The sequence below is a fragment of the Zalophus californianus genome, chromosome 9 (genome assembly GCF_009762305.2).
Source record: "Zalophus californianus isolate mZalCal1 chromosome 9, mZalCal1.pri.v2, whole genome shotgun sequence".
NCBI lineage: Eukaryota > Metazoa > Chordata > Mammalia > Carnivora > Otariidae > Zalophus > Zalophus californianus.
Window position 1 is genome coordinate 64,506,027 of NC_045603.1, and position 14,515 is coordinate 64,520,541.

General features: G+C 48.0%; 2 protein-coding genes across 4 annotated transcripts in view; one reads left to right on the forward strand and one right to left on the reverse strand.

Moving 5' to 3' along the window:
* Window positions 1–4,614: 4,614 nt before the first annotated feature.
* FKBP11 (FKBP prolyl isomerase 11) lies at window positions 4,615–7,868 on the forward strand. The gene is made up of 6 exons (XM_027595184.1): window positions 4,615–4,932; window positions 5,112–5,177; window positions 5,575–5,662; window positions 5,943–5,976; window positions 6,342–6,412; window positions 7,632–7,868. Exons 1-6 carry the CDS (start codon window positions 4,810–4,812, stop codon window positions 7,847–7,849), a joined length of 600 nt encoding a protein of 199 aa, XP_027450985.1. The 5' UTR covers window positions 4,615–4,809; the 3' UTR covers window positions 7,850–7,868.
* Window positions 7,869–7,985: 117 nt separating this feature from the next.
* The window catches only part of CCDC65 (coiled-coil domain containing 65), a 39,095-nt gene continuing 32,565 nt past the window's right edge, over window positions 7,986–14,515 (reverse strand). Inside the window, exons 3-8 of one of the 3 annotated variants that reach the window (XM_027595182.2) lie at window positions 12,870–13,039; window positions 12,196–12,334; window positions 10,138–10,335; window positions 9,719–9,937; window positions 8,767–8,919; window positions 7,986–8,653 (exon numbers count right to left, since the gene is read on the reverse strand). In XM_027595182.2, the coding sequence (XP_027450983.1) occupies window positions 8,336–8,653; window positions 8,767–8,919; window positions 9,719–9,937; window positions 10,138–10,335; window positions 12,196–12,334; window positions 12,870–13,039 (1,197 nt within the window). In that variant the 3' untranslated portion in view covers window positions 7,986–8,335. The remainder of the gene's footprint in view (window positions 8,654–8,766; window positions 8,920–9,718; window positions 9,938–10,137; window positions 10,336–12,195; window positions 12,335–12,869; window positions 13,040–14,515) is intronic. The other 2 variants (XM_027595181.1, XM_027595183.1) reach the window with 2 other exon arrangements.

The window sequence follows — 14,515 nt, forward strand, 5'->3', positions numbered from 1 at the left end:
CCTCTGATTTCAAACTTGTGCCTCCAGTCAGGGTTGTGCCAGCTTCCCTACCTTTCCCACAACCATCTCACCTTCCTCTGTCCTTTAGGTTCCTCTTAACTTGATCCGAGGAGAAAGCGCCTTCCTCCCCGTTCCCTTCTGGGCTCAGGTGGGCTTATGCTGCCCTCTGTGGTGATACTGTTGTCTTAGTTTTGCTCGATTCCCATGACCACCCCCCTCCACCCCCACTTCCCCTTCCCATCCTGGACAAAGCCTCAGACCTGGACTGGGCAGGAGCCTTCCAGCTTCATGACACTGTTGCAGTCAGCCTGCGCATCAGAGCGGTGTGCACAGTCACAGCTTTGCTCAGAAACCTTCAGTGGCTTCCCATGCCTTTGTCTGACATTCAGGCTCTCCACAACCAGTTCTTGCTTCCCTCTCTAACTCCTTCTTCCTACTCCTCTGCCGGAATCCATTACTTTAGCCAAACTGGGCCACTCATTTTCCCCAGATAGCTGACATCGGACCTGCTGCCTTTATCCCCTTTCTCACTTTTTAAAAAATACCACTTTTCTTTAAGATCTACAAAGCTGCCCATGACCTCTCTAATCACAAGGACTCCTCCCTCCCTTTTTAGTTTCATTAGCTCAACTCATTCAACATCTCCCACACATTCCCTTGTATTCTTATATATTGTGGTCATTCATTTAATATTTAATTTTAAAGCTTATTTTTGTAACCAAAGTAATTTTCATTGCAGAACATCCAAACAAAACATAAATATACAGAGCGACATGTGGAACCTGTTCCCCTCTACTTTTCTCACTCCCATACCCAAGGTAACCACCTGTGGTTATTTAGTGTGCCTCCTTCTGGTAGTTTCTTTTTTAAAGAGCTATACCTCCACACATTTGGGGAGGGGTTAAGATATAAGTGGACTCTTTTCATATCTATTATTATTGTTTTTTATTTATTTTTAAAAATATTTGTCAGCACAAGCAGGGGGAGCGGCAGGCAGAGGGAGAAGCAGACTCCCCGCTGAACAGGGAGCCCGATGTGGGACTTGATCCCAGGACCCTGGGACCATGACCTGAGCCGAAGGCAGACACTTAACTGACTGCGCCACCCAGGCTCTGTTCTTGTCCTCCTTGCCTTTTTTTTTTTTTTTTTAACATAAGGGTATATATTTGTCTTGGAGGTTTTCCAAGTTAGTATAATTATATATATTTATTTTTACAAATTTATTTTTATTTTAGGGAGAGCATGAGCAGGAGGGGCAGAGAGAGAGAATCTCAAGCAGACTCCACGATGAGCGCGGAGCCTGACTCAGGGCTTGATCTCACAACACGACCTGAGCTGAAACCAAGAGTTGGATGCTTAAGCAACTGTGCCACCCAGGCACCCCAGTATAGTTAGATATTTTTAATTCTATTAAAAGTATCGCATAGCAAAAAGAAAATATTATATAGCATAATATTCAATATAAAACACATCTGTCTAGAATCTGTTATATGGGGGGTATTGTGTAGCTAGTACCTAGGGGACCCCAGGCGTGATTATAACCTTGTCCTTGGCATCAGTGAGCTGGCTCTTTAGAGAGAGGGAGAAGTGGGGCATACACAAACAACTGCAACACAAGGGAAAATATAATAATGTCCCCCAGTGTATGCTGGAAGTTCAGAAATAAGAGAAGTGACTTCTAAATAAGGGAATCAGGACTTTACAGAGGAAGTAATACTTGAGCTTGGTTTGGAGGCAGCTTGACAGGTGAAGGAAGAGCATGAGCCAGGGCACAGAGATGGAAACGCATGACGCAGGTTCATCTGATGCCAGACCACAGTCCATGAGCAGGAAGAGGATTTGGTTCTATTCATAAATGTTTATTGACCCATCTATATATCAAACACCATACTAGGCAATGAGAGTATAGAAATGAGAAAGATGAGGTTGGTATCATTAAAAGACCTTCAATTTAATGGAATAAAAGCCAAGTTTGGAAAGGCAGACTAGGACCGGATGGTAAAAGCTTTCAACTGGCACGTCATGGAGTCTGAATTTTATTCACTGGGCAGTGTGGGGCCGTAGGCTCCATGACTGGAGCTGAGCAGATAGCAGCAGTGTACAGAATGGGCGAAACTAGGAAGAGGCTGGGGATGAGGGACGTAGAGTGCTCTCTCTCTCTCTCTCTCTTTTTAAACCAGATAGAAATTCATTTCTACCTCAGTTAAAAAGTGGTGATAGGGAGTCCAGGGCTGGAATGGTGGCTCTACCGTTATCTAGACGACTTCTTTTTTCTTTTTAAAGATTTTATTTATTTAGGGACGCCTGGGTGGTGCAGTCGGTTAAGCGTCTGCCTTTAGCTCGGGTCATGATCCCAGGTGTCTGGGATCAAGTCCTGCTTCAGTCTCCCTGCTTAGTGGGAAGCCTGCTTCTCCCTCTGCCTGCCGCTCCCCCTGCTTGTGCTCTCTCTCTCTCTGACAAATAAATAAAATCTTCTAAATTTTATTTATTTATTTGAGAAAGGGAGAATGGGGAAGCAGGCTTCCTGCCAAACAGAGAGCCCCATGCAGGACTCAATCCCAGGACTCCAGGATCATGACCTGAGCCAAAGGCAGACGCTTAATCCACTGAGCCACCCAGGCGCCCAGGGCTTAGGCTTCTTTTTGCTTCACCATCCTCACACATAGCTTCATCCTCATGGTCACCTCATGGTCTGATGTGACTGCTAGAGTGTAATTCATCTCCTCTACATTCCAGGCCGCAGAACAAAGGAAGGGAAGGAGCTTGGGGAGAGGAGGAGGAGCACACAATGACACACTTCTTAGCTGAATTAATTCCCTTTAAGGAGCCTTGCTGGAAGTCCAGGACAGTATTTCCAACACTTCTGTTTATGTCTTACTGGCCAGAACTTAGTCCCGTGGCCTTATCCAGCTTTAAGGAAGACTTGGAAATGTAGTTCTGTGTTTATTATTTCTTAATTTGAGGTATAATTAGATGTATAATTTGCATGCAGTGCAATGCACAGATCTCATATAGTTTGATTGATAAGTTCTGACAAATGCATACACCCATGTAAGCCACCTCCCTATCAAGATATAGAACATTCCATCATCCCTAGAAATTCCCTTGCCATCCTGCTGAGGAGACTTTTTCAACAACTCCAAAGAGAGAGGTAATGAGGGCTTAATTAGCGTAGTAGCCCTTGGAGAGGTGGTGGAAGGAGAATCCAAAGGAGACTGGTTGATGTGAGAGATGAGAGGAGAATCTAGGAGAACGCTAACAGCAGAGCCACTAACAGAAACTAACAGAAAACAAAATAAGGAATTCTAGATTGTTACAGACGGGATGGATGGAGAAAAAGGAATTTAATGGAATAAAAGTACAGTACAGTATTGGGTGTGTTGATTTGATGTGCTGGTCAAACATCCAGGTGGAGACACCCAGTAGGCAGTTGTATCTAGAGCTTGGGAGGGCATTCAGAGCTCAATGGCATCAAGTACGAGAGAGATGCTAAAGAGGCCAAGGGACCGAGAAATGACCCAAGAATTTGGTGACTGAGCTCACTGATGACTTTTAGAGGGAGCAGAATTCAGATGCCATGGCCTGAGTGGGCATTGAGGGCTTAAATCGTACAAAAGGGGACTGGTTGCATTGTCTGAAATAATTTAAAATTTATGATGTATATGTCTGAAATAATTTAAAACCCCTTTAAGAAACTGAAATCCTTGGGGGTACCTGGCTGGCTCAGTCTGTAGAGCATGTACACCCATCTTGGTGTAAGTTCAAGCCCCACATTGGGCAAAATAAAAATAAAAACCGAGGTCCTTGCACAAACAAATGGGTTATAGGTAGTTGCCCTTTTTACAAGCTTGCTGATAAAGGAGGAGGGATACGTTGGTGTCAGGAAAAGATAAGGCATTCACCCCATCCTTACAGGAAAATAGCTCCTGGCTCTTTGAAATTAGCTTTCCAAAGAACAGGGAGATGAGACAGCTCCCTGCCTCCTATGACCTCCAGAATTCAAGCTGAAGGGCTGGAGGTGGGAGAAGGATGCCCTCTTTTTTTTTTTTTTTTTTAAGATTTTATTTATTTGAGAGCGAGAGAATGAGACATACAGAGCACGAGAGGGAAGAGGGTCAGAGGGAGAAGCAGACTCCTGCTGAGCAGGGAGCCCCATGTGGGACTCGATCCCGGGACTCCAGGATCATGACCTGAGCCCAAGGCAGTCGCTTAACCAACTGAGCCCCCCAGGCGCCCGAGGGATGCCCTCTTTAACAACTGCTGGGTGGGGTGGGCCAACCAGACACTGCCAGGACGGGTGTGAAGAGACAAGTATCTTCAGAGGAAAGCAAGCAAACACACTGGACTCAGGCAATCCTGGGTTTGAATCTCGTCTCTGTCGCCACCTAGCTAGAAGACCTTGGGCAAGTTACTTAACCTGAACACCCAGCTCCGCATCTGTAAAATGGAAACAATTATGCCTACCTTTCAGGGTGGTTTTGAGGATTACAGAAAAGTGACTGGCACACAGTAGGTCATCGTAAGTGGGTGCTATTAAGTGATCCAGCCCCTCGCTATGGGACAGAACGGCTAACGGATGGGTCATAAAACGGGACCTTCGATTTTAGAGGGTAGGGAGGGCTCTCGGCGGCCTCCTCCCTCCTGGAGGTGGGGACAAGGTGGAGGAAGGGCTGCTGGAGGAGGAGCTGGCGCGTCGCGACCCGCCCCGTCCCGTCCAGTCCGGCCTGGGCGCCAAGGGAACCGCTGTCCTAAGCCGTCGCCCCCCGAGCAGGCTGTCCTGGTGCCCCGTGCCTTGGCCCGCATCCAGTCATGACCCTGCGCCCCTCACTACTCCCACTCCGTCTGCTGCTGCTGCTCAGTGGGGCGGTGTGCCGGGCTGAGGCTGGGTTTGAAACCGAAAGTCCCGTCCGGACCCTCCAAGTGGAGACCCTGGTGAGGACAGGGTGTCCCGGGGCTGCGGCGGCTGGGGCTTGGGAGGGAATGAGGGGGTCTGAACGAACCTGGGAGCGGGGAGGAGAGTGAGTGCGGGAACTGGGCAGGGGAGTGCTGGGTGCAGGGGCAGAAACGGGATCTCTGCAGGAGCCTGCGTGACTCCCTTAGTCCGATCATAGGTGGAGCCCCCCGAGCCGTGTGCGGAGCCCGCTGCCTTTGGAGACACGCTGCACATACACTACACGGTGAGGGATCTGGGGGGCCGGGGCGGGGCCTGGGAGGGGGCGGCGCCCTGCTGGAACACGTCAGCGTTGGCTGCGACACGTGGCAAGCGGTGCGGGAGTGAAGTTGGAGCTCTGGGGTCGTCGAGCACGTGGCGGGGGGAGGGGCGCTCCTCTTGCCTGCCCATTTCCCTTCCCCGCTTTTCCGCTAGTTCCGCCCCGGCTCAGAGAAGCGGAGGGTGGGGAGAGCTCCGAGAAGTGCCAGCCCTTTGGGGCTTCCTGTTGCTTTCTGCCCAGAGGGGAATGCTGGGCTGCAGCTGCGAGGGGGTTGCCGCCGCCGCCCAAGGGCCCAGGTGAGTGTGGGGCGCGCCTGCTGAGAGGGAGCTACTAGGTGTGCGCTCCTGCTGCCCTCTCCCCACAGGGCAGCCTGCTAGATGGACGCATTATTGACACTTCCCTGACCAGAGACCCTCTGGTTATAGAACTTGGCCAAAAGCAGGTGATCCCAGGTATGTGACCTTTGCCTCCCATTCTATTTCTTCCCAACCTAAGCCCTTCTTCGCCTCCTCAAGCCCTGAAATACATTGGAAATGCCCCCAGGACTCTACCGGTCACCTCCCGAGGTTCAAATACGGCTTCTAACACTCCTTTTGCCCCATGCCCCACTGGCAACCAGGGATTTGAGAAGTGGGGAGCTTAGTTGAGGGTCATAGGGAGCCTTTGATCCTCCTCTCCTGGGATTTGGGGAATGTAGGTAGCTTCCTGTTCAGTTGTGTCTTCTTCCTCAAGGTCTGGAGCAGAGCCTTCTAGACATGTGTGTGGGGTGAGTATCTGGGCAGGGGTGGGCTTCGGTACCCCCTTTGCATGGGGGGAGGCTTACTTTGCTATCCTTGCTCCTAGAGGAGGCAGAAGAATGTGTGATAAGGGCTTTGCACTGGGCAGGTCCAGGTCACTGGGACCCCTAAGGGCATCCAAAGCCACTGTGCTGATCTGTCTGTGGGTTTTGTTGGAGGAGTTGAGGCATGTGGGGGGACAGAGGCCTTTCCTGGTCAACCTGCTTGGTGCTTAGGTGGGGAAGTTCATCATTTGGGTGAATATCCAGAGTTTTGCTGGTGGGGCTGCAGATGGACTGAGGCTGCTGGCCCACCTGGTCCCACCTCTAGCTGTGATTCACATTCCTTCCCTCAGAGAGAAGCGAAGGGCAATCATTCCTTCTCACTTGGCCTATGGAAAACGGGGATTTCCACCGTCTATCCCAGGTAATCTGACGAGGTCTTTCTCTCTCAAGGCAGTCAAAATACCCAGACCCTCAGAGCTCTGTCTGGAGCTTGAAAAAGTCTAAATCCAGTTTGCTGAAAAGGCCAGGGTGGCTGGGACTCCTTCTGCAGGGCTGCTTTTTTCCTCTTCAGATCACCAACCGGGACTAGAGACCTAGAATCTGTTAAGGCTATCTGGCTTCCCTCTAGCAGAAAGCAACTTTTTAGGGAGGAGATACCTACTTGAGCCACTTGGGTCTGTTGCCTCTGCTACCCCCTCTCAGAACTCTAGACTTTTTCCTGCCTTTTCTCCACAACTCCAACCTGTGTCATCTGTGCAGTTGGCATGGCTTTCTCACCGCATCTCCACCCCTCCTTTCAGCCTCCACCAGGAAAGAGGCAGTACAAATATTCACAGTCAAGTAAATCAAAACAAAGCAAAACAAAAAACAACTTTTGGAAGCCAAGCCCACCCTATAACTTTAAAAGCTATCGACAGGTCACTGGACAGATTTCCTAAGATGCAGATCTCTTGCTTTGGGTTATAACAATGTTCTATTAGCTAAAATGTTTTGTACTTCAGATTATTAGGATAAAATTTCTTATCCTAGCTCCAACTTAGAGGAAGAACCGCAAAGAGGGTCATGGGACTAAAGAAAAACTCTTTTACCCAGAGCTCTATGATCTCCCCATTTCCAGTGTTTGCATTTCTCCCTGACTCACTCCTCTTCATTCACCTGCTCCTTACTTCTTAAGCCACCTCCTTCGTCTATGTTGAAACATCTATGTTTTCTAACAGTCACATTTCATGTGCTCATTGGTTGCTGACATTTTAAAATGTCTAGGTTAAATCCAGTTAATTTCAGCCCTGCAAAGATTCTGTCGATGTGGCTATTTGGAAATGGGAGCACAGTTAGGATAGAGGTTCTCTCACTTATCAGTGGCGAACAGCCTGTATGCCTTAGATCCACAGGAGGTTCCCCTGTCCTGTCATAGACTTGTCACTGAACACAAGCCACACTTGTAGATTTGGGGTAAACATAACTATCAGTAGTCTGCTCATAACCCTTCTGTACTTTTGTCTAAAGGAACTCAACATGTTTAAATCTTGCCAGCTTCATAGTTGTTGCTCTGGTGTGGCCTGCCCTCCCTGTTTTCATTTAGATTCTGAGCCCTGGATCAAATGCAGAGATTCTAACCCTCACCCCCTCTCTGCCTTCAGCGGATGCAGTGCTGCAGTTTGATGTGGAGCTGATTGCACTGATCCGAGCCAACTACTGGCAAAAGCTGGTGAAGGGCATTTTGCCTCTGATAGGCATGGCCATGGTGCCAGCCCTCCTGGGCCTCATTGGGTATCACCTATACAAAAAGGCCAACAGACCTAAAGTCTCCAGAAAGAAGCTCAAGGAAGAGAAACGAAACAAGAGCAAAAAGAAATAATAAATAATTTTTAAAAATTTCTCTGGATTCTTCACCTGATACTTTCTGAGGCTACTGCTGTAAGTGGGAATGAGGAAAAGGGCTGGGGAAAAAGCCATTCTGAGTTGGATCTTGCTTGACATTGGGGTGGTTGGAGGCTTTGGATCACCTCTTCCCCTGCCTCTTCTTCTTGTCCTAACTTACCACCAAGGACCTGCTCTTGAATGTTCCCATAGGATCTCTACATCCCAAAGGTATGGGTTCTGGCCCTCCTAGTGCCCAGACTCGAAGAAGCAGTGCTTCATTGAACAATGAGCCTCCTGATAATTGCCTAGCTATTATCTCCACTCTGGGGCCACCGTATTCCTAGTATCTTCCAAGTAGACTGCTCTGTCCAATATGGCAAACATAGAAGGAGCTCATAAACCTCATGGAAATTTTTAATAGCAAAGTCCTCCAGTCTCTCAAAAAATCGTTTGGGGTTTGAAAAGCGATTTTCTCCTTCTATCACAGGATGTGGGAGATCACATGGGCTGCTTCAGTGATGTTGTAAGTAGTTGGAGGTGGTTTGTCACCTGGCTGGGTGGTAGGTGTGGACAAAGGCTGGGTTAAGTTACTTCGATGGTTGACGATAAAGAGTGGGTTGAGCTGGCTCATCACTTCGTCACTCACTGAGATGCCATCCAAGTACTGCTTCAGCATCTCCCGCAACTTCCCATTGATTTCTAACAACTGGACATGTCTGTGTTGGAGGCTCAGTTGCTCCAGTTTCACTTTGTTGTACCTTTTCCAGAAATTCTCCATCCCTGTGTAGTTTACTATCACCTGGGAGTTGGTTAAAGGGAGAAGGTGCGTGTTGAGGCCCATTAGCAAATGCAGCCCAGTACCCCATGATCCCCAACCTTGGGGGATGGCCTCTGGACCCTAGGAACTTTTACCTTTGCAAGCTGTTCAGTAAGCTCCTCTGGGTAAATTTCTTCTATCTCCTCCTGCTCCTTGGGAGTCAAGACTGATGAATAGAAAGGCAGCACTTTTTCTTCCTCTGTTTCAAACTTCCTACATATTTCAGCAAGTTTCAGTATCTTTTCACCCTATCAGAAGCAGGAAGAGACCTTTTATTAGGAAAGGGGGTGGGGAGGAGAAATAGTGGAGCTGGTTCCCCTGCTTAAACCCAGGGAAGCAATTCATCCAAATGTGAGACAAGAATAATGAATACATCTAACACAGAGTGCTTACTAGGTGCCAAACACTATTCCAAGTGTTTTACAGTCTTAGCAAATTCATTATTAATTCATTTAATTTAAAATGTGAGGGGCGGGCGCCTGGGTGGCTCAGTTGGTTAAGCGACTGCCTTCGGCTCAGGTCATGATCCTGGAGTCCCGGGATCGAGTCCCGCATCGGGCTCCCTGCTCAGCAGGGAGTCTGCTTCTCCCTCTGACCCTCCCCCCCTCATGTGCTCTCTCTCTCTCTCTCATTCTCGCTCTCTCAAATAAATAAATAAAATCTTAAAAAAAAATAAAAATAAAATGTGAGGGGCACCTGGGTGGCTCAGTTGGTTCAGGTCATGATTCTGGAGTCCCGGGATCGAGTCCCGCATCAGGCTCCCTGCTCAGTGGGGAGCCTGCTTCTCTCTCTGACTCCCCCCCCCCCCCCGCCTCATGTGCTCTCTCGCTCTCTCATTCTCTCTCTCAAATAAAATAAAATCTTTAAAAAATAATAAAAAAAATAAAAAATAAAATGTGAGAGGGGAGAGAACATGGGATAAAAAAGGTACTCCAGATGTCCACTCAGGCAGGAAGCAGGAGAAAGCTCTCTACCTCTCTCAGACCCCTTTCACTTTGCAGGGAGCCAAGTTCCTTGGTTTTGTTTGACTGCCCTCTCTCCTGTTACCTTATCAACGATCCTTCTCAGGGCCTTGAGGGTGGCATTACTTTCCATGGTGAGTTTGACTAAGTTTTCCTGGGATAGTTCCCGGGCCTGAGTCCTTTGGGCCTTAAGTTTTCGCAGTTGGGCAAGGACCAGCTCCTTGTCCTTACGAATGTACTGGTTCTGGTCTTCACTCTCACGGCTGTGCACCATGATCTTGCTTTTTAAAGTCATTATGGAGTCCTGGAGGAACAGAGTTTAGAGGAAACCCTTGACAAGCAAAAGGTCTTCAATGAGACAGGTAAAAGGACAATCTGGGGACTGAAATCCAAGGATCTCGTCTTTCCCCAACCGGTGACAGGGTCCAGTGGAAGCTGGGAGAAGATGACCAGGGGATACTGGAGCAGTTAAAGCAGTGAGTATTTCCAGTTGGCTGCACTCACCTGTAGTCTCTGTATTTTTTTCATCTGTGCTTCAATCTCTTTGGAGCTCTTCTCATCTTTCACCTGCAGAGTCTCAAAGGCAATCTTTTGGTCCTCTGTGGCATCAGTGTAATTCTTGAGTGCATCCTGGAACCTTCTCCACAGATCTTCTACTATGTTCTCCAGTTGCAGTCTTAGAAAATGCTTCTCTTCTAAATTCTAGGAAGTGGCACCAAAATAGCCAGTGCTTGGAATTACTCTATCAGTGCCCTTTTACTGCCTCCAGCACCCTCATCCTCTTGAACTGCTTATAACCCAGTACAGTGCAGAGGTCGCCAATGAAAATGCCTACAAAGACCAGGCAGATGATGTAAATAAGTGCTGTAAACTAGAGGGGGCCTGTGGTGAACCAGAGAAGAAATGCTCCATGGACATTGGGGGAGGGGGGTAGCAGATCTGTTCAGCTCCACACGAATGTATTCCCATTTGGAAATGTGACCCAGTGTTACCAGATCTTTTTTCAAGAGAAGCTAAAATTTTGGGTTTTTATGTGAAATCTCCCCCATTTTTCTTATATTAAAAAAAAATTTTTTTTTTTTTTTAATTAAGTAGCCTCCATGCCCAACATGGGGCTTGAACTCATGACCCTGAGATCAAGAGTGAGGACTCTATGGACTGAGCCAGCCAGGCCCCACACTGAAATCTCCCAATTTTTATTATTTATTATTATTTTTTAAGATTTTATTTATTGGGGTGCCTGGGTGGCTCAGTCGTTAAGCGTCTGCCTTTGGCTCAGGTCATGATCCTGGGGTCCTGGGATCGAGTCCTGCATCAGGCTCCCTGCTCAGCAGGAAGCCTGCTTCTCCCTCTCCCATCCCCCCTGCTTGTGTTCCCTCTCTCGCTGTCTCTCTCTCTCTGTCAAATAAATAATAAATAAAATCTTAAAAAAAGAGAGTAGGCAGAGAGGCAGACAGAGGGAGAGGGAGAAGCAGGCTTTCCTCTGAGCAGGGAGCCCAACGCAGGGCTCCATCCCAGGACCCTGGGATCATGACCTGAGAGGCAGAGAGGCAGACAGAGGGAGAGGGAGTAGGCAGAGAGGCAGACAGAGGGAGAGGGAGAAGCAGGCTTTCCTCTGAGCAGGGAGCCCAACGCAGGGCTCCATCCCAGGACCCTGGGATCATGACCTGAGCCGAAGGCAGCCGCTTAACCGACTGAGCCACCCAGGCGCCCCAAATCTCCCAGTTTTTAAATGTAGGAAGCTTATTTTAAAAAATTTACAAAACAGGGGCGCCTGGGTGGCTCAGTCGTTAAGCGTCTGCCTTCAGCTCAGGTCATGATCCCAGCGTCCTGGGATCGAGCCCCACGTCCGGCTCCCTGCTCAGCAGGAAGCCTGCTTCTCCCTCTCCCACTCCCCCTGCTTGTGTTCCCTCTCTTGCTGTCTCTCTCTGTGAAATAAATAAATAAATAAAATCTTTTAAAAAAGAAAATAAAAATAAAAAAATAAAAATTTATAAAACATGGGGCGCCCGGGTGGCTCAGCCGGTTAAGCATCTGCCTTCAGCTCAGGTCATGATCCCAGGGTCCTGGGATCGAGCCCCACGTCGGGTTTCCTGCTCTGCGGGAAGCCTGCTTCTCCCTCTCTCACTCCCCCCTACTTGTGTTCCCTCTCTTGCTGTGTCTCTCTCTGTCAAATAAATAAAAAATAAAATCTTTAAAAAAAAAAATAGGATGGTGGATAGCACTTTGGGCCAAGGGCAGACCTGGATTCTCCTGGTTCTATCACAAAACAGCAGCATGACTTTGGCAGATCATTTTATTTCTTTGGGCCTTAGTTTCTTCATCTACAAATCACCAGGGTGAAGCCAAATGATCTCCTTGGTGCCTTTTAGCTTTAAAATGCATTTCCTTGACATTTCAGAATGGTTCTTCCCAACCAATTTCTACAAAATTACAAAATGCAGTAGGGGTACAGGCATTTTCTTGATTGTGTTGGTTAGGTGTCTCCAGGACCTCCAGTGGCCTAGAGCATTTTTCTCTCCCTTCTCTCCCAGCTCTTGCCCAGCTACTCTCCTTCCATACCTTGTTTTTGAGATCATCCCACAAGCTCTGGAACTCCAGCTTACTTTCATACTCAGCATCTATATAGTTCTGCTCCATGGCCATGAAGACATCTTGTAGGTAGTGAATCTCTTTTTCATGCTGGTCAATAATTGTCTTCCTGTGGGATATAAGACACTGTCCCTGCTCTGAAGGATAAAGCATATGGACCAAAAAGGACTCAAAGCAGTATGTAGTAAAACTATATGAGTGGTTCAAACTCCTAGGTACTGAAGGGTCAGAGAGGGAGGGTAGGCTCTCTTCATTTTAGGGTCAGAAAGAGTGAATAAGATTATTTTGATTTTTGAATAGGCAGTACATTCATATGATACACAAAGCAATAAAGTACAAAATGTTTCAGTGAGAAGTCTCCCTCCCCTCCCTGTCCCCTGCCAGATAGGTTGGATTTTGATAGCTGAAAGTAGGTGGTGAGGGTGTTACAGATAGAGACCTGGCATGGGCATAGGGAGGCTAAAGCCACAAGCTTAAACCCACATTAGTTTAGAAGGAACTCTGGATGTTCTCTGGTGGGGGTCATGTCCTAAGCAAGATGGGATGCTCCAGGTTGCTAGCCGCCTGCTTAGAGGTAGCTCCTTGACACAGGCTCTGGATACTCTCCTGGACTCCATCCCCGGTTTCCTCTTAGGTCCCCATACCTTTCTGTCTCAAACTCTTTGGTTAGGGCCTCCAGCTCTGTGTTGTAACTCTCCTCTAGGAGGTTGAGCCGGCGTCTCTGCAGGGCTAAGAGCTGGTCAATGCTGTGCAGGTGGCCGCGCAGGGCGTGGGCGTACTGCTCCTCTGCTTCTGACAGGTCCTTGGCTAAAGACTGGGTAGGAAACAGAATTACCATTTTGGCTGAATGGCATCAGTGCAAGAAAATAAAAATGTCTTCAGCTGGATGGCATGAATGGCATTTTCCCCTAGTTCCTGATGCCGGCTCTCTGGCTCTAGGAGAGCTGGTTCTCTGACTCATGATTGGAAAGTGAGAGTGACATTAGGGAATCCCAGGTAGCCAGGCGGGGTCCTAGGCACAACAGACGTTTATAACGATGAGGTTACCCCTAAAAGGAATTGAGGATTTTTGTCTTTTCATCCCCGAATCTTTGGCATCCAGCACAGTGCTGGTCATGACAGGTTTAGTAAACACTGGCTGAGTGAATGAAGAGGCTTCCACTATCAGCACCTATTTCAAAAGATCCTGTTTCAGGGCGCCTGGGTGGCTCAGATGGTTAAGCGTCTGCCTTCGGCTCAGGTCATGATCCCAGGGTACTGGGATCGAGTCCCGCATTGGGCTCCCTGCTCCTTGGGAGCCTGCTTCTCCCTCTGCCTCTCTCTCTCTCTGTCTCTCATGAATAAATAAATAAAATCTTTAAAAAAAAAAAAAGATCCTGTTTCATACCATACATTTAGGTGAAAATAGCCCTGCATAGAGGTTGTGATAGTTTATAGTGAGTGACTCAAAGTGCCTGATCATGTAGGCATTCACTAAATCCTCGTTTTGTTGTTGTTTCATTCATTTTTTTTTTTAATTTTATGTTTAAGTTATCTATACACCCAATGTGGGGCTCGAACTCACAAGCCTGAAATCAAGAGTCGCACGCTCCACTGACCAAACCAGCCAGGCACCCATTTCATTCATTTTAATTTTAATTTGTTTTACTTTTTTGAATAGGTAATAGACTCACATTATTCAAAATGGCTGGTTTTACAGAACCTGGAAGTCATTAATATAAAAGTGATATTTAAAGTCAGGGTAGGGGGGCACCTGGGTGGCTCAGTTGGTTAAGCGACTGCCTTCGGCTCAGGTCATGATCCTGGAGTCCCAGGATCGAGTCCCGCATGGGGCTCCCTGCTCGGCGGGGAGTCTGCTTCTCCCTCTGACCCCCTTCCCCCTCGTGCTTTCTGTCTCTCATTCTCTCTCTCTCTGAAATAAATAAATAAAATCTTTAAAAAAAAATAAATAAAGTCAGGGTAGGGGTACCTGGGTGGCTCAGTTGGTTAAGCGACTGCCTTCGGCTCAGGTCATGGTCCTGGAGTCCCGGGATCGAATCCTGCATTGGGCTCTCTGCTCAGCAGGGAGTCTGCTTCTCCCTCTGACCTCCCCCCTCTCATGCTCTCTCTCTCTCTCAAATAAATAATTTTTTAAAAATTAAAAAAATAAAGTCAGGGTAATGAGGGGCACCTGGGTGGCTCAGTCGGTTGAGTAGCTGACTCTTGGTTTCAGCTGGGGTTGTGAGATCGAGCCCTGCGTCAGGCTTTTCGCTTGGTGAGGAGTCTGCTTGAGATTCTCTCCCTCTCGCCC